Source organism: Sander lucioperca, chromosome 12 (assembly GCF_008315115.2).
Source record: "Sander lucioperca isolate FBNREF2018 chromosome 12, SLUC_FBN_1.2, whole genome shotgun sequence".
In the NCBI taxonomy this organism is placed as follows: Eukaryota; Metazoa; Chordata; class Actinopteri; order Perciformes; family Percidae; genus Sander; species Sander lucioperca.
Window position 1 is genome coordinate 12,154,786 of NC_050184.1, and position 22,299 is coordinate 12,177,084.

Sequence of the window (22,299 nt, forward strand, 5' to 3'; positions counted from 1 at the left end):
TTGTGCGAGAGAGATCAACGGTACCCGGTAACGTGGTGACGGGATCTTCTATGCTAATTTCGAGGTCAACGTCAGACACCGCCATGCTGGCTAGTGCTCTGTACTTGTGTACTGATGTCAGGGGACAACTTTTCACCTCGACGAGAAATATCGTCACGTTTTATTTAATATGGCGAGATCTCGTCACACCTGTAGTATCAAACTTAAATTATTTTTGGATAACGACCAAAATATGTCTTGATCGTATCAAAAACTGTGAAGTCTCCAACACTTGCATTTAATGCTTGTAACTTAATGTAACATATCAAAATCAATTTGGTATACTGAAACTCGGGTATCATATTTGCACTAGCACATTTCAAACTAGAATCAGCTCTAGTTGGCCCAGTATTTAGTAGTGTGTAGTCATGAGTGCTTACCAATTTGAGCATTATCATAAAGCAGCAGGTCAAAGGAACCCTGGTAGCCAGTGCGGTAGTTGGTTCGTGTGCCGCTGTCCCACTGCACCACCACGGTCTTGTCTGGCGTGGTAGTGCTGCCCTGCCGCCCGATCTCCACCACAGTTCCTACATGGCCCTCACCGTCATCCTGGTTTCCCCATTTCCAGTCCAGGCCACGCACCACGCGCATGCCCACCTCCATGCTGCCTCTGCTGGGGCCTGGCCTGGGGGCTGAGCGCGACGGCCGGGGCCTGGCAGCGCTGTCACTTCCGCTGCTGCTGCGCCTCCGGGGCTTCTGAGGGATGGAGCTGGCTCGTGCCGACAATATTGCAGGAAGGGACGGCACCAGGGGTATTTCCGGGAACAGATCAGGGGTGACTGGGGGTAAGAGAAGATAAAAGTTAAGTGAAACCTGGTAAAAAAATACAGCAACTTATCTTATCTAGCAGGACACTGCTAGATAAGATAAACTTGATTGATCCCACACAGGGTAAATTCACTGCAAGTACAAATGTGTTACAAAGTTAGAATGCACTAATAGTGGCATTGCTTTTTCCTAGTCTATACTTCTCCTTGCCAACTTGTCTAGAGTTCATGTCAAAGCTTCACTCTGTCCTCAGAAAGTTTTGGGTTTATTCCTCTGCTTTTAAACAAGGAAATCACACAACCTGTGCGTTGTCTGACTACAGGTCTGTCAGTGGCTGCTCAGGGACTTATAAAGCAACATGCCATATGTCTCATAAATTTCAGAGCAGTTTTTTTTCTCTTTGCTGGTGGATCATTCACTGGAGGTCTTGCTGTGTGTCATGGCACATTTCTGGAAAGAGCAGCTGGACATGACAGCGACACCCTGCTGCGCTAATCAAGCCCTGACCTGACACACACAAACACACACTTATACTTACATCCTAAGCAAGCCAGTCCATTGGCTTCATTCATGTCAACCATAACACTCAACTACTAACCCTAACATAGCGATCACAAGGTGTAAGTTGTACAGATGTAAGCTGAGTATCCTACATCCTAAAGCAAACAAAACCTATTTTTCTTAGTTCGGGAGGAAGCTTTAGGGTAAGCTATGTTCTCTGACCTCAGACTATCTCTGTAAATACTTATTTTGTGTTACAATATGGCCATTGGCCAATCACATAACACAGGTGCAGTTCTATCTGTTAAATGATGGATATACATTGTTGGGATAAAGCCTGACATCCGGAGTCCCTCCCCTTCCACTATCTATTTGCAAGCGCAAATGACCTTAGACAGAAGCAAACATCTTAAGTGGTAGCCATTTACCAACAGCAAAACAATATGAAAAGGTATAAATTGTATATCAGATATCCATTTTTATGGACATGCCTGAATCTCAAATATAGTTACATAGTAACCAAAAAAACCTAGAACTGAAATCCTAAAGTATTCGCAAGAATACATTAAACAGTCGATATCTTGTCACAAGGATTGGACGTACAACTCACAAATTCACACTCTTGACAGATGACTCAAATGTTTTTGAATGAATGCTACTGGATGCTGGAAACAAGAACTAATACAGGAAGGGCACAGCATTTATGTGGCAGCTATACAGAAAGGAACTTTTGCTGAGGAGCGTGATCATCAGCAGACACCCAGTCACATCCACACGTGTCAGAAATATTCTTTGCAGTGTTCCATCTCCACCATTACAATTATTAACAAGATTTAAAACCAAATATAAAGCATTCCTTGTTTGATACAGCAGTGCTATTTCTGTCTAATCATACAACAAAAATGTTTGTGAGGTTGCAGAAAAGGAAAACTGCAGGCTTGTAAAAACTGAAGCACAGTGCATACAATTTTTCCATATGTACTACCAACAATATTACTAGAGCTCCAAATTACAGCCAACAGAATTCACATCGTGATTGTCTGCCTACATGCGTCTTTCCTAAAAGTTTAAGAAAAGAAGAAAGTCGGCTGAAGAGATCTGACATATTATGCACAGTCCCTTAAGAAAGTGAAGCACATATCCTAATTGTTGTCACTTTTTACTGCCAAGACTTGCATTCAGGTCCTGCTGTGTATCAAAACATACAAATGCAACTACCTTGGAGGAATCACATGTAGTGTACAGGAAGAAAATTGAGTGATAAACCTTTCACAAACATGTACACAAATGTCCACTTTTTAGCAATATTAAGAAGCCAACAGCTCAGGAATTACCATTAGTAGGGCTGGGCTATATCAAGATGAATATCGTCAAAACATAATATAAAAATGTATATCCTATATAATTCCTTGCAAGTGTTACTGAATTGGCAATAAATGATTTTCTGATTCAGATTTTTCTATACCTTTGCCAAAAAAATCAGCGGCTGAACTGCGTTATGGCAATATTTAAGCCAGTTGGACGAAACTTTACGTTCTGATCCTTGCATTATGTTCATTTTGCACTAAAGTTATGAATAAAATGAGAAAATACTCAGTACTTTTCATTTGTCAAGTATTTAATTCACACAGGAGTATACAAAAATAGGCTTTACCAAGCAGATATTTCATATAGACTATTATTTAATTGAATTACCATAGAACATGCTATATCGTGATATATATCGTTATCAAGATATGAAATGACATATATCGGGATAGAAGATTTTGGCCATATTGCCCAGCCCCCATTAGTGTTGGTTGCATTTATGCACCATTATTAAATCATTATTTTATACTTTTATAATTATCAACAGACTAGTCTTGCATTGCCAGACCTATCTGCCAGACCATGGTCTGGCTACACCGCTTATCTATTCTGGAATAGGGCAAAAAACACTCTGGCTTGTTTGTATTTCTTTAAACCAATCACAACTGTCATAGACGGCACTAAGCCTTGGATACAGCAACGTTGCCCTTGCAAATAGATAGTGGAAGGGGAGGGACGCCGGATGTCAGGCTTTATCCCAACAATGTACATCTGTCATTCAACAGATAGAACAGCACCTGTATTATGTGATTGGCCAATGGCCATATTGTTAACACAAAATACATTATTACAATAATTACAGACAGTCTGAGGTCAGAGAACATAGCTTACCCTAAAAAATCATTTGCCATGTTTGTCAAAAGAGTCAGTCCACATTCCTTAGCAGATGGTGGTGTTAATCCATCATGTCTCTGTTAACAACCACCACTGATCTAAATTACAAGGACAAGGGGAGACTTAAGCTTTTTCTGGGGAGAGCTAAAATGTAGTAAATTATCTATGCTGGTGTAGACAGGAAACTTTCAACAAGTAAACATTGTAAAGTCTATCCACATTTGTGTGAATATAGCAGCTCGCCAAATGCCCTCCATTTATCTGGTAATTTTCACCTAATATGTATATAGCCTGATAGTTCAGTCAAAGGGTTTAGATAAAAAAAAACTTTCAATAATAGGGTGGACAGTCTGTAATGTGCATGAGATTACACTTGCGCGCTTATCAAGATTACAATGTCATTTTGGAATAAAGCCGTCTGCTTAAGCATGACAACATATGGGATGTAAGGGATCAAAGGAGGGAAAGCAGACTGCTTATACTCCAATTTCTGTCCAAAAATGACAGCTTAACTTCTTTTATGCACTGAAATAATATGCCAGCCAAACATCAAATATTTCAGCTGTCAACAGAGGAGCTTTCGCGGGAAGTGGACGTCTTTTACACAGCTCCCAGCATTCTGTGTGTGGATGGATGTAGGAAATGGCAAGTTGAAGTACCAGTAACTGAGAGTACAATCATGATGAATCGCTAACTGACCTAAAAACACACCACACTTAAACCACACAGAGAATACTTTGTTCAACAATTCCAACACAAGCCTTACTTCAACATTTGCAGTAAAGCAAACCCACAATCTAGCATTCTGGATTGAGGAACTGTTTTGCAGACACAGACAGAAAAAAGGTAACCTACCATCTACATTTAAAACACATACCCACCCCCTCCCACGTCACCAACTCTGCTGCCCCCACACTGTGTTCCATAGAGAATTCAAGCCAAACACACTGATATCTAATCATAATTAAAACGTAGATGCAAGTGCAACACAGGGGATTCAGGGGATGACTACACACGCTCCTAAAAAACATCTACAGGGAGACCATTTCTTACTGTAAGCTTTATCTTTTGCCTCTACAATAACACCAACAAATGCACACCCCAGAAAAGGGTGAATACACGGTTCAAACTGCACTTGCCAAAGATATTTAGTAAAATAAATCTTCTTCTTAAATCCCAATGCACGTTATTGTTTGGTGTCGACAGATGGTCACTGCTAGAAAATAAGAGTAAATCCCAAAATTGCCTCCTAAACAGCAGTGAGCAATTACTACATACCAACAAACTCTTGCTCAAATTTGGGACTGCCGATGAATGTATTAAGTAAAGCAGCCTGACTAGCTTTGAAAATCACAACTCAGCAGCTGTTTGCACAAACACTTCTGGTTTGAACAGTGTGGTCTCTAACTTTCATTTTTGTTTTTACACTTTTGGGTTTACTTATGCATTTTACATATATTGTGTGTAATGTCATCTGCAGCAACAGCAAAGTCTAGCAGCTTTATAAGGGTAAACTACAAAAAGTTTAAAGCTAGTTTGGCAGGAGACTGCTTACTGTTACTAAATTCACTAAAGTCTAATTTGACCCCTATTAACCACAGTAGCAATTTCACCTAACTAAGCATAACCTGGACACCGTCAGCATTGGAGGTCGAAATCGTAAAGATTCGACAAATCACAGTTTATAGATGGACTGAGGGCTAAACCAGGCAGGATTACAGCTCTCTGCCTGCAATAACAGATGGACTGACTTCCGTCATACACACTGCTGAGGGCCAATCTGTGAGGGCAACGTCAACCTCCTTCACACAAACAACCAGACATGCGTTTGGCCACAACACAAATAAACACACACCATAAACAAATGCTCAAAGATTGCATGCATGCAAAAATTGCTCAGGAATATTATGTAATTTCCATGCTACACGTGGTGTTTGGAACATCGATATACAATTGACAATGTACTTGCAATATCATTTTATATTTTTGTAAGCCAATAAGGTGGAAAACAATAAAATACAATGTATTTCAAAACTGAATTATTATCAGCAGATTACATTGCACAATGTAAAATGCTTTGTAGTGCTGGTAGACTAGACCATTTTCAGTTGAAGTGTTGCAATGGGACTGGGATCCCACAGGTCCAACATGATCACAATCACCAGGGAAGCGAGTGGATGTGAGACACTGGGTCTGTGGGAGCAGGAAGTAATGATCGCAAATCCTGCAGGTGCAAGAAATAGTCCATCACAGAACTGTGTGTAGTTTAGGACTGCAACTAAAAATAGTTTTTATTGTCGATTATTTTCTCGATTAATCGATTAGCGTTTGGTCTATAAAATGTCAGAAAATGAAAAATGTTGATCAGTGTTTTCCAAAACCCAAGATGACGTCCTCAAATGTCTTGTTTTGTCCACAACTCAAAGATATTCAGTTTACTGTCACAGAGGAGAGAAGAAACTAAAAAAAATAGTCACATTTAAGAAGCTGGAATCACAGAAAGTTTAACTTTTGTTTTCATAAAAAAAAAAAGAAAATGACTAACCGATTGATCGATTCTCAAAATAGTTCAATTAATTTAATTGTTGACACCTCATCGATTAATCTTTACAGCTCTAGTGTTATTTTTCTTTGTGTCTATCTGGTTGGTTTGACGTGATTAAAAAAAATATGTTTTAGAATCAATACAATAATGGTACACGTGTCCCTGCTTTAGGTTTAAGTAAGGCAGTGTTATGCCATGTCCTGTGACACGTGGTCTGACTGGCTTATATCCTCACTCTAATGTCTAATAAGAAGAGGCTGTTTGCCTGTGCTGTTTGTTTTATATCAGTAACACTTGACCTAAATGCTTAGCAAAGTGCAATCTACACACAAGCTCTATAGCTATAGCCTCATCAGCCTCATATCAGAAATGAGTGTAAAAGCCTGCTGGAAACATCTGGTGACCAGAGGACTTTCACGAAAATCAATAAAGGACACTGAGTAAATAACACATTTACAAATATTTCTTCAGAGTGGGCGACAAACCTAAAATTAGACTCTCCATTTTCCATTTCAGCCTTCTGCTTGGCCTATCTTCCATTTCTTATATCTCACTCAAACAAGCGCTGTGTACTGTAGAGTGTGGAAAAGAATAATAATCACATATTAATTAACTATCGAAACTAACTTAAAATGTACTAAATTGACATTTTCAAATATGTGTTGTCTTGTCAGCTTTGTCCAAAAGCATTCTTACAAAACTTAATGGCTGCAACAACAGATTTAAAAGGCAACTTGATAGTGGCAGAATTGTTCCCATCAGCAAACTCTGTCCCTGAAGCCTTTTACAAAAAACTCTACCACAGCAAAACCATGATACCCTAAGAACACTTTCTGTACATTTGATGACACTGTGCTGAGATTATCATATCAAATTATCTTGGATTATCATACTCACGCCCCATGATCTTCAGACCACTTTTGGACATGTTGGAAGGTTTATGATTCCAGTGTGCTGTGAGCCACGAGCCCTGCACTGCTATGATCCCAGGTCAACCAGCAGGACCATCTGAAATCCTGAGTGCTATGACGCAGTCGTCCTACAAATGGGGGAGTAAACCCTTTCTGGCACAGTCTTTTGGTTCGCTGTGAACTTTGCTCTTTGTTTTGGAACATGCAGTTCTATTTTCCTCTGTTTTGTTGATTTTTTTTCTGACAAATGTTGCTCAAGGACTGGATGAGACTGATGAAAAGAAAAAAAAAAAAAAACTTTTAAAAGAGCAGTGCCGATTCTATAAGAGGACTGTGTTTCAGGTAAATATATTACTTTGTGGGGCGATAAAGTAAGGGCACCCAAAGGGTAGCATAGGGCCAACCTGCCGCCATTTGCTGCATGTCATCCCCCTCTCTCTCCCCCTTTCCTGTCTTCAGCAGTCCTATCGAATAAAGGTCAAAAATGCCCAAAACATAATTAAAAAAATAAAATACATTACTTTGTATAATAATGGGGCATTGTCATATCACAATCAGGAGTTGTGAGGAAGCTTTGATAATTTATTGTGTTTGCTCAGGCTAGTCTGTTGCAAAATGAGCTTAATTCATACAACAGTAAATCCAAAACTGTGCTCTGACAGTCTGAACTTAAAGGAACACGCCGACTTATTGGGACTTTGTCTTATTCACCGTATCCCCCAGAGTTACATAAGTCCATACATACTCTTCTCATCTCCGTGCACGTAGTAACTCTGTCTGACGCACCCACCGCTAGCCTAGCTTAGCACAGATCCTGGAGGTAACCGGCTCCAACTAGCCTACTGCTCCGAATAAGTGACAAAATAACGGCAACATTTTTCTATTTACGTGTTGTGATTTGTATAGTCACAGCGTGTACAAAAAACAAGGTCACATGAGACACAGCCGTCTTCTAACCGTATACAAACTGGGAACTATATTCTCAGAAAGGCGAAGCTCTGCTACTTCTGCTACTTGAGCGGAGTGATTTGCTCGCAGCACACGAGAAGCAAACCCGTGGTGAGGAGCAGAGAGTAACAATGGGGCTTTTCAGGTGTTGGGCTAATCACTCCGCCCAAGTAGCAGTGCTTCGCCTTCTGAACATAGTTCCCAGTTTGTATACGGTTAGAAGATGGCTGTGTCTCATGTGACCTTGTTATTTGTACACGCTGTGACTATACAAATCACAACATGTAAATAGGAAAATGTTGCTGTTATTTTATCACTTATTGGGAGCAGTAGCTAGCAGGCTAGCGGTGGGTGCGTCAGACAGAGTTACTACGTGCACGGAGATGAGAAGGGTATGTATGGACTTATCTAACTCTGGGGGATATGGTGAATAAGCTAAAGTCCCAATAAGTCGGCGTGTTCCTTTTAGGCCGTGACACACCGAGCCAACCATCAGCCGTCGGTCCAAGTTGGGCTGAAGGTGAGTGACCGTCGCCCTAGTTTGTACGGTGTGTTCCGCACGCTCGCCAAGCGTCGGCCTTAGACCTCAAGTAAAATGACATTTCAAAAAAAGTCAATATTGAGTCACATGTTGCTACATTGCGCATTAAGCTCTCAACCCCAATTGTTTTTTACCCAAAACAAACAAAACATTCAATCTTACCTAGGCAATGCCTGGGTAGGATCATTTCATTCAATGCTTGAAAGATGAAAATCAATACAGTATTCTCAACACAATCACCCTCCTTAAATGAAGCCTACACCTACACTATATGATTAAAATCTCTTTGATACTGATTCTGAAAGCACTGTAGACATTAGCTGTATGACACATTTAAGTACCAAGTACCTAATGTAATAGCTACTCAAATAAGTCTGACCTGGGCACTAAACATGCTGTCAACAGGCTACCGCCAATAAATAATCGACAAGCTGGAACCTAAAACTACTTGCACAACTTTAACATAGCCATATTTACAGGTCAGGCCTGTTTGATCATCACCAGTTTGTTAGACAGTGATAACAGCAGCCAATAAAGCCAGGTGTCTGCCTGCTTGCTTAGCATGTCTACTAGCTTTACTCCACATTGCAATGACGTGTGGCACAATTGTAGTAGCATGGCCATGGACATTTACCGACTGCAAGATCATTTTACCTTTCTAAGAGGTAAACAATGAAATCAGCTCATCAGTGAAAGGAAAATAAAAGCAGCCATATTCTATTTAAGACGAAGGACACTGTACAGCTAATCTTATTTCTGAAATGCTTATTTATTTAAAAAAGAATCAAAATGAGAATATATACTGCTCCATCTTAAAATAAGAACAGCATCATTGCATGGATTTCAATGTCTTACAAAAAAGACGTGCTAGCATTACCCAAATAGTCAAGACTGAAACTGCATCATTTGATAAATAAAGCATGTCCTGTTTAGCTGGTTTACCTGTTGGTTCAGTGATGTGCAGTAGGGTGAATAGAAAGACCGACAAAAATAGAGAAGGATAGGAAGCAGCTCCTACCTCCTGCTACATAAATACATCAGATGGTGAAGAAAAAAAAACCCGGCTTCCAGCGAGATAAAAAAACGCCTCCTCAGGGCTAAAGCTCTGTTCCGATGCACACCCTGAATAAACCGGCCAAGGAGGAGGAGGGGATACAGGGGACGGAGGAGGATGGCAGCCAGGCCGGTATTCCAGAGAGGTGATATACAGTTGCAAGCAGTCTTACGGAAACAGCGTCCTGCTGTCCAGGCAAACAGCCTGGCTGTAATGGGTCAGAGCTGGAGGAGGAAGAGGAGAGAGCCCTGCTGCTGGAGGATGCAGCCAGCATTTAGTCCTTTGTGCGTTGTGTCAGCAAGGATTACCACCGCGGAGGAGGAGGAGAGGAGAGGAGAGTGAAGAGGATAGCCAGGGAGAGCGGCTGCCCGACGAGCACTGCATTCAGGTCGTCGTTCCCTTGCTCTCCCATAAAAACAGGCCAATTGGCTTTGCTCCGCATAGGACTCCTCTGATGCTATATCCCATCACAAAGGACGTGAGCATCAGTAACACGCATGTGAAGTCGACACACTGTGTTTACTAATCAATATTTACAAACACATGCGCATCAAGCTCTACATAAGGATGTACAGCCCTCTCTTTCATAGCGCGCAGGGACAGCATTTGTTCTACTGCCAAGGAGCAGACAAGCAGAGGACAGAGGGGAGGGGGAGGGGCAATATATTTCAGGGGGAGGGTCTGGGTGTTGTTATCTTTTTGGGTGTGTGTGTGTGTGTGGGGGGGGGGTGCTCAGGGAAAAGAAAAGGGGTGGGGCTGGAGGAGATTTTGATGAATGGGCACCTGCCATGATAGTCACTTTCAGTCGCAAACTGGCGTGTGCAACCAGAGTCTCCTGCAGGCTCACACAGGATAGAGGGTGTGTGTGTGTGTGTGTGTGTGTGTGTGTGTGTGTGTGTGTGTGTGTGTGTGTATGTGTATGTGTATGTGTGTGTGTGTGTGTGTGTGTGTGTGTCTCAATGCTTTCCTAGCCTTGAACTATACTGTTTACTGAATATGTCCACAGCTGTGGGAGACCTCAACAATATGGTTCCAAGAACCAGCCAAAACGGCATTCTGTTAATGCTGGCACACACACATGAATGTACAGCTGGTACTGACAGGACATGAGTAGCCAATGAATAAATGGGGGCTTAGGAAGCGGTCGAGACACTGGCTAATAATAAAGTTTATTGCACCACGCTCCCCTCTTTTCAACAAAGCTGCTGTTATCTGCAATATACTTGTTGGTCTGCATCATATAAAAGGGAGCATTCATTCATTTAGCTCCTCTTTAAATAGACAATGAGACACACTCACATGAACATGACAGTCATCAGACACACGACAGTCATCAGACCAGGAAGAGTGGTGAAATATGGTTGCAGCCTGGAAAAAAAACACAAAGGTTGGACACTGGGATATATAGCTGCGAGGTGTGTCTGATCAACCAATCATTCTGGCAGGTAACAAACATTGTTTAAAACCTCGAGTAAATTACAAAAGAATAGAGGGAACAGCAAACATGTTTAGGACTCTGCAAAATCCAAATGAAATACTCCTGTGCATTTGGCCCTGGACTACTTGAGCAAGCCATCCTTTCTGCTCATATCCACTCTGCCTTGTGAACTCAGACCTGACTATCGCCATGATGGCATGTCACCCTATCAAACCTCATGACTCTGAAGCGCCAACTCTGGGAAGCACACATTGCAAGTCAATCTTTCATCTTTTTAACTATTACAGGACTGGCTTGTGGCCAGAGGGCTGTTGGTCTGAATCCTTAGTCCAGCTGGGAAGACCTGGGAAGATCCTGGTAGGGAAACAGGAAAGTTGCAGTCTCCTTTTTCAACTTGTGTCAACTGGCCATTAGGCAAAGCACGGGGCAGGCGATATAGATAAAACCAGGTTGAATATTAATTTTTCTGGAAATTAAAATCAAAACAATCAGCACATTTGCATCGTTTCATGCTGTTAACATATCATATGGCTCAACTTAGACAAAGAAAAGTGCAACAGCTCACTGGCCAACAGTATAAAGGCTGGCTGCACTGGTAGTAGGCAGGCTTAAGCTGAAATTTAAATTTAAATTTTGCCAAAAATGCCTTAATTAAATAACAAAATACTGGCCCCTTTAGTGTCATCGAGTAGATATATAATGGATAGGGGGGGGTTTACTGATTACATATTGTATAATTGAATCAATATCACTGGTTCGCTACCTTAGATTGATGATCTTGAAAGAGGTTGTTCCTCCCAAAGAGGAACTGCACTCCACTGGACAGTTAAATAGCACAAAATGGTCACATTTTAAAGCCAGAGGCTATTTGGCATTAATTCTGCTTTCTGCAACCTCAGTCAAAAAAAAACGGTGTTGGCCTGCGGCAAAGCATACTGGTTACTGTGAAAACTGTCACTCTGTTGTGGTGACAGCTACTGTCAAGCTCCACATTGGAATTTCATGCCAGTCTGCCGCCAAGGAATGCCTTTTTTCCTTTAGAATTTTAGTCAGATAATGTTCTTAATAAATACATTGTGTGTTTGAAAGGTGATGTGGAAACAGTAGTTAGCATTCCTCAGTCAAACAAAAGGTTGCTATAATGCACAAGCTAGCTTCTGTACCTATTTTTGTCCTTGTGCTGCTGCAACAGCCGGATTTCCTCTCTGGGGATCAATAAAAGCTTAACTTCTCTTATTAACTTGCACTGATAGTTATGGTGTCCATTAATTTAAAAAAGAATATCTCAAAAAACATGCCATAAACACTGAGTCTGGAGGAATTATATCAAGGTTATTTCTACTTTCAGTCTTAAACTGCTAAAAAGAAACATGTGCGGAGACAAATGCATTCCAAGAATTTATGGGAGGTCTATTTGGAGGCCAAGCACTAAAATACAAACAGACAAAAACTAGGCCCTGTACAACTAAAGGCTAGTTCAGCACAATGTACCTTTAAATTACCAATAGAGAGATGAACATAGTGGTAGCCCATTTCTAAAAGTTATCCCTAAGTGTTTAAAACTCTTACCTTGATCATTTCCAAACAATATTTTCCCCATTCCTTCTCAACTGCAATCAACTGATCCCCTCTGTTCAGTCTAACCCACTAGCCATGTCTGTGTTATAAGCCAGCAAGCATTTCAAGCTTGATTACTGTGATTTAGATTTGTGGAGCCAATAAGTGACAACAAGACAAAGAAACAGCAGATGATTGAAACATGGCTCCCAAGTAAGCGTGGCTAAAAGCAATCCCAACTATGTCCAGTTGCAGCTCCAGTGTGTGGCAGCTGCTGCTGGGCTCTGCTGCATCACTACCAGAATGACCAGAAAGATGACAGGTATAAAGGGTTAGGCTAGGTCTAGCTCCAGGTCCTAATAATGTCATAGTCCTAACATGTCAGTTCAGCACATTGTAGACTCAAGAAACAACTACAGGCATTGTTTTCTCAAACAGTGCTCATATCATTGATTAAATAGGTTTAAGTCAAGTGTGCTCCTTACATATCCGTACTTCAGGTGACAACTGTTCCTACCATCCAACACAAAGTACATAAAGTACAGACTGACAACTTGGCCAACCCACTAGTCAGCTAGCCGGTGTAAGCTTACTTGTTAGAAAAGTGAAAGCCCTGATAATAGTGTCACACCCTCTTTTATACAGTCTAGGCCAGGGGTCACCAACACGGTGCCTGCGGGCACCAGGTAGCCCCCAAGGACCACATGAGTAGCCCTCAGGCCTGTTCTAGAATATTGATATTATCTGTTTCCCACCTTGTTAAGTCATTGTTGATAATTATTGTGAGAAATCATTAACTGATTAACTGATCATTAATTAGTGTCTTCACATAGATAAGTATCATTAATTATTAATAATCATATATAACTAAAGGCAAACTGAGCAACTTTTTTTTTATTTCAGAAGAGTGTATCAAACTGGTAGCCCTTCGTATGACTCAGTACCCATGAAGTAGCTCTCAGTTTCAAAAAGGTTGGTGACCCCTGCTCTAGGCTATAGTCCCACTCCCACCAAACGTCGTTCAGAATTTTCCAATTCAACGTTGATTACTTTAGTTTCTATGAAGAGCATTTGTCCGATACAAATAGGACAGACTTTTGACGAAATGTTTCGACGAGTTCAGTTCAATTGGCAAACATACAACCACCAACATGTCTTCTTACAACGTTAACATTAGCTCAAGTGTTTCTAAAATTAACAGCTATCGTTAGCGCTAAGAATCAGGTCAAGCTGGTCCCACCTGATATTTTGACTAGGAATATCTTTGACAGGCACATTATCTGGGCGTCTTCACATAAGTAAAGCGCTGATTAGTGAATCACATGCAATGTATCAATAGCCAGCAATATCCTATAACGTATAACGACACTCCGGGTAACAATAATTTGGCAATATTGTGAATTGAACTCAAGGACGGTGGGATTCACGTTAACGTTATGCGTACTAACGTTGACGCTAGCTAGCTAACTCATGTTGGGCCATCCTTTATTGGTATACAAACAACTTATTTCATGGTGTATAGCTACTTACCGGGTCAAGAATGTTTACTTTGAGGTAAAATATAATCCCATGTCGCAGTCCGCCACCAACACTGACATGGTTTTTTCTTTTAGGACAATAAGTATTTACTATATTGGAAGGTTTTCCAGCACACAGCCATGACAACCACAACACGCCCATGCATTGCGTCACTACTAATGTTGCCTTTACGTGATCCTCGTTATAAACATAACAATCCTGAATTGAACTACGTTTGATTTCAAGTAACCAGCCGCAGAAAAAAAAACATCTCAGGTAGACGTGCTTATGCTTTGCTACATTTTTATTATTATTAAATTGAATAGAATGTTGTTGCATAATGATGCATTTTCAGTGACTGTACAGATATAATTTTATCTGTACGGTTTCCCTTCTCATTCGGCAGCATACTCAGCGACGTGCAGTTCTGAAAGACAATAACCACTGCACATTACCCCCGAAACAATTGCTTAACAGACTGGACTTAATAGGAATAGAATAACTTGTAACTCTATAGGAATATAGTAAAGTATACGTTTCAACTTTGCAATGTGCAAATGTGAAAAACAACAATCTACACAAACCATTTGACATAAATTGAAATAAAAAAAAACCTGTAATTTGTTCAGAAGAGTTGCCTTTTTAGGGAAAGTGTATAAATAAAAACAGCACAAAGAAATCACATTGTCACAATTTCCCAAATTATCCCTTGTAATTAAGTCTTTGTCGGGCCATGCTGGCCATGGGGCCTCAGACCTTTAGTTGGCTCATGCCTCAGGCCTGATATGTGTCCTCTCTCTCATTTCTCATCATGTTAAATTAACTCCAAGTGTAACATTAATGCCTGCAAGGAGTCACAGGGTTCTAAATCTAAATGACTGTACTTCATATCAGCCAAATCTCCCATTTAATTTCACGGTATGATCATATTAATATTAAATCTATATTCTGAAACACGGACAAAGGCTGATGTAAACTTGTTTATTAGTATTTAAATTAACTTTTTACAATATTTACAACATGGAAGTAGCAATTTATATGTTCCAATTCAGGGCTGTGGGTGGAAACTTGAGCACTCACAGACAACCCACACAGATGCGGCGAGAAACAAGTCATTATTAAAATTAAGCTTGGGGTGAGCTTCTCATTGAAACACTATATTAAAGTATTTGAGTCTAAATGTACTCAAACACCGTAACTAATGGGAAAATGCTTTTTCCAAAAGCAGTGAATGAATAAAGGACAATGAATACTACACGCCGCACAGATTGCATGCAAAGTAATACAAATGTTACATCAAAATACATACTGTAATGTCTGATAATGATAGGGATTCTGTGCTTTCTCCGCTTTTGTTTCAAACTAACGTTCTTCAAAAGATGTTTATGTTTTAGGGAGTTTCTGAGAGATCGCACAGGATGACACAAACAACATACTGTATGTTACAGGACAGTAAACAGCAGTTTAAGAACAAATGAAAATGGTCTAAGGAAACAGTTAGGGTATATAGCCTAATAAAATTTGGTATTTAATCATTTGAAGACATCATGTACAAATAATTAGACCTATCAGTTCAACAAATGGTTCTGACCCCATAGGAATAACACAGAGCCTGTAAAGGTTTCTGTGCATGTTGGCTTAATGGTTGTCCAATACTGCCACCTGCTGACAAATACCATACTACACATAGCCAGAGTTTTATGTAAATGTACACTTTTTTAATGCAGACTGTAAAAAAAAAAGTTATATCCTCCTGCATTATGGGCTACTTAATCTATATTGACTCTATTCAATTACTGAGTTCTGTTTGTTACATTACATTATATATCATTTAGCTGACACTTTTATCCAAAGCGACTTACAATTGCTATATATGTCAGACAGAGGTTGCACGCCTCTGGAGCAACTAGGGGTTAAGTGTCTTGCTCAGGGACACATTGGTTGATGTATAGCAGTGGGAATCGAACCCAGGTCTCCCACACCAAAGGCATGTGTCATATCCACTGCACCATCACCACTCGTTTTTGTATGTTTTGTTAGTATGATTTGTTTGAATGAAACAATACAGTACAACTTTGATTGGAAACAGTATAAAGGTGACGTGTTGCCCCAACTTTGTATCTCTGTCTACCAACACAAGGGAAATGTCTGTGTAAAGGAATATGTGTGGTCGTTCACACCTAGGGCCTACATTTCTGGTCCAACAAAAAAATATTATTTTCTATTTTGCAATTAAAAAACCCATCTGACAGCCATTTAACTGCCACGTTTGTACACACATAAAGGTGCTGATTTATCACTGTATGCACTGTTTCATCTCTAATGAAGCCTCTCTCACTGTTTGGATTTTTTTTTTTACCGTGTAAATCAAGTTATTTGAACACTGTTCATTCATTTGCCATTAAACTAATACTTAACATCAAATTGCTCACTTGGCATGTTATATTGTATCATATTTGTTTAGGCTGCAAGAAAAGTGAACTCCAAAACGAACACATTGGACATTAGCATCAGTGAGTTTTATTACAATCTAATGAAATATTATTTGACTCTTAACAGCATGAACCGTGCACAGAGTACAAATTTGAGAATAATGGTTTATTGATGTTTTTAGGTATTATGTTGTTTTGCATCTTGGAGAACAACAAATATGGCAACTGTAGGTATTGTTTGTCCTTAAATGATGAAAATGTTGCCTGCCTATACAAAATGACACCAACACTTGTTACTTTTACTAACACGTTACAGCAGGCTTAATACTGAAATAATACATCTGATTAAACCTGGTCACAGAGGAGGACCTAAACTAAATCTCTGTTCAACATATAAATATGACAATAAATTAAAGCCAGTGAAAGCCCTCAGATAGCTTTGTACAAATTCAAATAGGTACATAAACTAGTCTGTATTAAAACAACAAAATTTGAAATATCGAAGCTAATTAATCACAGTGACGGCAAGCTGCCAGGAGGTGCCAGAATTATCCCAAACACGTAGAAAAGTCCCATGAGGAGGTTGAGCTTGGCCGTCTTCTGGGGGATCTTGGCGTAGCATTGGCTGCGGAACTGCTTCTCCAGGGGGAAGGCCATGGGCAGCGTGAGCAGAGGCAGCGCCATGCTGATGGTGTAACGGGTAGCGAGGATGCAGAAGAGCACGTAGGGGACGAAAAGCAGGAGGTTGTAGAGAACGTAGGACAGCGTGGGGCCTATGAGGATGGCCAGGGTGACGATGCCCGCCTGCTTGTCAGAGTCCATGTCTCTAGTGTTGTTGCTGTGGAGGATGGCTTCTGTGTTGAGGGCCAGCGGGATGGCGTACACCAGCGGCAGCACTGACAGATAGCCAACCTGCACCGCGTGGGAAAACATGACCGCCAGTGGGCCAAAGGTGATGAGGATTACCACGTCTCCCAGGGCCACGTACTTGAGGCCGATGCCTGTGGGAAAAAAGTAAATAGAAGCCACATTTAACCTTTTGATCACTGGTTGTCCACAAAGTGACATCAAATTCTGAAAGTACAGAGGTATAGTATCTGTTCACGGTTTGATTCATACTCTCTTGTTCCATAGGTGCAGGGCAGTCAATTGTAGTGTTTGGTACAAATTAAAACTTGTGTTATACTGAGTCTCTCAGCTGAGAGAACCCTTCTCCAGAGCCAGAGAATGCCACTGTTTTCACCAGATGAGCAGCATTAACCACTAGGGCTGCACGATATGAGGAAAATATCTAATTGTGATTATTTTTGACTGATATTGTGATTGCTATACGATTCATGATATTGGAGGGAATGATCGTTTTTGTATCATTATTCTCATTTTCATTGAAAATGATTAACATTGAAAGAAATTAAAATGATTATAGTGGGATTTTTGCGAGGATCTGTACCAAACAAAGATTTTTTTTCTTTAGTCTGTAGGATATGATTTGTAGGCCGGGACGTCTCTGCAGCACCACAATACTTCATTCAGAATAGTTTGACACATATTTTGCCATTAACAAATATTGCGCCCCCCTGCGATTTGGATATTGCACTAGTCCATGTTGTGATTTCGATACAATTGTGATTAATTGTGCAGCCCTATTAACCACGACAAGTAAAGGCAGACCTTTATGTGTATCGGTGAGAGTAGAGTTCCCCTATAATGAATTTTTTTTTGTATCTACATTAAGGGAAAACATTGTTAGGTTAAAAACACCAAAACAATATTGGCCTGAATTGCAAACTGAGAGGCTGCAACAGAAAAGAGCTTCCTCTCGTTTAAACAAGCTGCAAGATGTCATTCAGAAATGCACTTCACGAAGAAATGTAACACATCAGTGTCATGTTTGTAAAATACACAGACTGCCTCAAAGGGCCAGTTCACCCGACATACAGGTGACTGTAGCTCAGTTAGTAGGGTCGGTGGTTAAAGGTAAGGGGGAAGCGTTAAAGCTGACAACAGCGTCTTCACACATAAAACCATAACTATTTGAGTAGCTACATAAGTGAGATTTTTATGTTTCAGGTGAACCGATCATTCAACTGCAGCGAGTAAACGTTACTTCTAATACCAGATGTACTTATCAGTGTTTGTTTTTCTGCCCTTTAGTAAAAACACATGACAGAGTAACAACTTTCCTGGTATCATACGCATGTTCCTATTATACAAACACTAGTCTCGCTTTGCAAGACCCTCCTCCACAGTGAGGAGGAGGGTCTGGCTAGTCCACACAGCATTCCGGAATGGGAGAAAAAAACGTGCTCTGGTTTATTGGCATTTCCTTAAACCAATCACAATCGTCATGGGCGACGCTAAGCACCGCACGGAGCCACTGCAAAATAACCTCGGGGAGGAACTTGTTTTGGTGGAACATGTGTACGCTCAAAGGTTGTTTTAGTTGTGCAACAGAAAACTCAATTGGACAGATAGTCTAGCTAGCTGTCTGGATTTACCCTGCAGAGATCTGAGGAGCAGTTAACCATAGTCCTCATAAATCAATAAAAAAAAAATTTTAAGATCAATTTTTTAATTGTTTTTTATATTTTTGAACATATAGAACAGACAAACACAATTGACCAAGAACAACAACCCTCACCCACCCCCCACCCTCCGTGGTATCCACCGAATTTTAAAATGTGTGTGCGTGCATGTTTTGGGTGGGGTGGCAGATGATGAAGTGAGCCAGCATTCCAAGTTAATATTTCACTCACCTCCTGTGTATAAAAAAGAGCTGGACAGTCCCCCGAAGTAAATAAGGGCTAGGTGCTCCAGTCTAAGTGTAGACAGAAAATAGAGCAGAGTAGCACACAAGCACCCCAAGGAATATAACAATGCTCCAAACATAACAACATCCTGCGGTGCCAAGATTTCATCCACAAGAGTCCTATCGTCACTCTTCTTGTGGTCAATCCCTTTGGAGAAGTCATAGTAGGTGTTTACAAGGTTGCCTGCCCCATGGACTACAAGGACGGTCACTGCACACACCATCAGAATGACCAAGTCCACAGAGCCCTCCAGTTTGTACGCCAAAGCGCTGCCGAGGGCCACTGGTGTGAGCGAGGCACTGAAGCTCCACGGTCTCAGTGCTAGCACATAGGCCGCACACTTCTGCCTCACATGCGAAGCAACACGGGCCATCCTCGACATGTGGTTAGTGCCTGGAGGATGATTGACCAAGTTACTCAGACCAGTCTGCCATTGTTGACTATTGTGACCATTTGATCCAGCCAGTACAAATGTTTGTGCCATGCTTTGTTTCTGCTCTTTGGCCATTCCTCTGCAAAGGGTCTACAGTACCAGCAGCGTTCCCAAATGTCAGAGTCTGGTGCTCCTGTAGCAGTAAAAACAAACAAAATTACAAGACATTTGACATTGCATAACAAGCAACAGCCTTGATAGATATTGTACCAGTTCTCCTATAAAACAATATTCAATTCAATTTTATTTATAGTATCAAATCATAACAGGAGTTATCTCGAGACACTTTACAGATAGAGTAGGTCTAGACCACACTCTATAGTTTACAAAGCCCCAACAATTCTAGTAATTCCCCCAAGAGCAAGCAATAGGGCTGAGTAACAGATTTCAATACTTTGAGGGCCAATGAAATGTGCTGTAGCATTGTATATGGAAAAGTGTCCAACATCGTAGGTTGGCATCAGTTACTTGCGTGTTAACTTGTTCTTAAAAAGAGATATTATCATCTAAAAACAGGACACGGAGGGCTGTATTTAAGGTATCATAAGTGAACACAGACGCATTAAAGATTGGCATAGTTTTTAAAATAAAAATAGGATTAACGTTACATGTTTTTCCCCCACAATAACTAGCGATGAAAGTATTGTTTTGGCATTAATACAGACTGGTATCATAGCAGCATCAATAAACATTTTCACAGATACCTGGCTAGCACTAATATTTAGTATTAAAAAGAAATGCCACACCACAAATGTTGCCTTCCTTTCAGAAATACTCAGATCACCAAATCTTATATTTTCCTAAAGGTATTTGATAATTATTTTTTTTACGTAATCAGACAATTTAAGATTTCTCTGGGACTTGCATACCGAGTTGTTCACATTATTTCACAAAGTACACTTACTTTTTAAGTATGAATATTAATTGCATTACAACTATTGTTGCTGCAGCAGATCAGGTCACAGCAGGCCCACTGGCTAGAGGGGGAATAGTCTATTATAGTTGCCAGCAATGTAATAAACTGACTATGACATAACGTTACAGTAACGGTGCTTCCAGCTACTTGACTTGAAAGTAAAGTGGGTGTTTTCGAAGCTGTAAAAACAGTGGCCAATTGTTTAGCTTGCCAATACACGTGGCATTTCGTTAAATACCACCCACACTCAAATGCTGGATACATTGCTATCGGGAGAAACCAACACACTTGCCACCTAGCTAGATAAGGGCACCATACCCGGGAGGGGCCAAAAACCTCAGGCTAACTACTGAGATTATGGGATTAAAGCTAACTGGTTAGCCACCGAGCTAACGTCTCTGTGCAGGGACAAATGTCTGACAGCAGAATTTACCTGTTATGTCTTCAACATCCGATACAAACTTGGTTTCTCTCCACTTAAAAACATATTTCTGTGCCCGTTTAGTCTGGTACAGTGAAAGACAATTACATATCTAACGTGCCAACCTCGAAAGTACTGGTTGGCAACTAACCGTTCGGCATCTGACGGGCGCCATTTCCTCCGCCAAAAGTGCAACTTTGCACAGAGGTCGAAGAAACCTCTTCTAATACAATGGTTCCGCCTAGCTTTTTGTTCCTATAGGCAATTTGTCACAACCACAACACGAAAAATAATAGGCTAATACAAAAATATTCAGTTTATATCGAGACGTTAAAAACTAAACCTTGATTAATAAGAATTGTTTATCCGCATGTTTTAAAGAACAAGGCTTGCAGTATTTTCTACAGAAGCTAATTTCTTTTTAATTATTAAAATCTTCTTATCATCAGGAAATCAGAAAAGGTTTTATTGCCACAATAAGTACACTTGTGTGGAATTTGCATTGGTGAAATACAAGGCGACAATATTTCCATGAAATTCGACAATGAAAAAAGGTTTTGGTATACATAGATCATAGTTCATAAGTAGGCCATGGCATTGTTTCCACCCACCCAAGCTCTCTGTGAAGACAATAACAAATTATGATAAAATCCTGAGTGCCTAAGAAAAAAACAAAACAAAGACGAAATCACAGGAGAGGAAATTTAGAGAGAGGTAAGTATAGGCTAAAGTGTATCTACAGAACCATTTTATGAACAGAAACTTGTAACAGTATGAAGCGCAGCCCAAGTCAGGCCCACGTTTATATAACTAAAGCTGAACCATAACACAGCCCTGTTGCTACCAACGAATGAAGCTATTCAGAGTAGTTGATAAAGAGTGGTCCATATGGGCTTTTAGTGGAATGAGAAGTAGAACTGCAGTTTCTTTTCTCTTTCAACAAATGTAAATAAGGTGCTGATGACATGGTTAAAGTGCAACTGCAACATTCCTGCATGCAGGTACATTAAATGTTGCATTAAACACTAGGCCTATTGGTTTGGTATGAAGGTGGGGCAAGAAAACTGAATAAACTGTGATAAGATATATTTTTTTAAATATTCTGTATGGGGGCATTTTAATGAAATAAACTCATGGAACATCCCTGGGAGTTCCCAAACTGAACTTTACTTTGACTGCCCAGAAATAACACATTTGATTCAGTTTAGCTACTATTCAATGTTGCTCAAAATCACATAGCCTGTATTACATTTTTCACCCAACCA

At 40.4% G+C, this 22,299-nt stretch overlaps 2 protein-coding genes across 10 annotated transcripts in view; both read right to left on the reverse strand.

Annotated features, from left to right (window-relative positions):
• mib2 (mindbomb E3 ubiquitin protein ligase 2) overlaps nucleotides 1-14,206 on the reverse strand; it is a 48,417-nt gene extending 34,211 nt beyond the window's left edge. Inside the window, exons 1-3 of one of the 7 annotated variants that reach the window (XM_036008517.1) lie at nucleotides 14,035-14,187; nucleotides 10,809-10,877; nucleotides 420-818 (exon numbers count right to left, since the gene is read on the reverse strand). In XM_036008517.1, coding sequence (XP_035864410.1) covers nucleotides 420-642 — 223 coding nt within the window. In that variant the 5' untranslated portion in view covers nucleotides 643-818; nucleotides 10,809-10,877; nucleotides 14,035-14,187. Of the gene's footprint in view, nucleotides 1-419; nucleotides 819-6,540; nucleotides 6,605-6,952; nucleotides 7,201-9,397; nucleotides 10,075-10,808; nucleotides 10,878-12,516; nucleotides 12,563-14,034 lie in introns of those variants that run through there. The other 6 variants (XM_036008516.1, XM_036008514.1, XM_036008518.1 and 3 more) reach the window with 6 other exon arrangements.
• Nucleotides 14,207-16,599: 2,393 nt separating this feature from the next.
• ubiad1 (UbiA prenyltransferase domain containing 1) lies at nucleotides 16,600-21,297 on the reverse strand. Of its 3 annotated transcripts, none has more exons than XM_036008347.1 (3): nucleotides 21,186-21,297; nucleotides 19,211-19,830; nucleotides 16,600-17,455 (listed from the first exon to the last, which is right to left on the reverse strand). In XM_036008347.1, exons 2-3 carry the CDS (start codon nucleotides 19,770-19,772, stop codon nucleotides 16,968-16,970), a joined length of 1,050 nt encoding a protein of 349 aa, XP_035864240.1. In that variant the 5' UTR covers nucleotides 19,773-19,830; nucleotides 21,186-21,297; the 3' UTR covers nucleotides 16,600-16,967. The 3 variants fall into 3 exon arrangements, with proteins under 3 accessions (XP_035864240.1, XP_031142620.1, XP_035864239.1); XM_031286760.2 differs by having other exon boundaries at nucleotides 21,047-21,288; XM_036008346.1 differs by lacking the exon at nucleotides 21,186-21,297 and adding an exon at nucleotides 20,602-21,025.
• Between the last annotated feature and the right edge of the window lie 1,002 nt (nucleotides 21,298-22,299).

Bases quoted from the DNA above. Each gene is read 5' to 3' on its own strand.
- ubiad1 (XM_036008347.1), bottom strand. From the start codon at position 19,772: ATGGCCAAAGAGCAGAAACAAAGCATGGCACAAACATTTGTACTGGCT. The intron at 17,456-19,210 runs GTGAGTGAAATA...TTTTTCCCACAG, and splicing joins CTCTTTTTTATACACAGGAG to GCATCGGCCTCAAGTACGTG.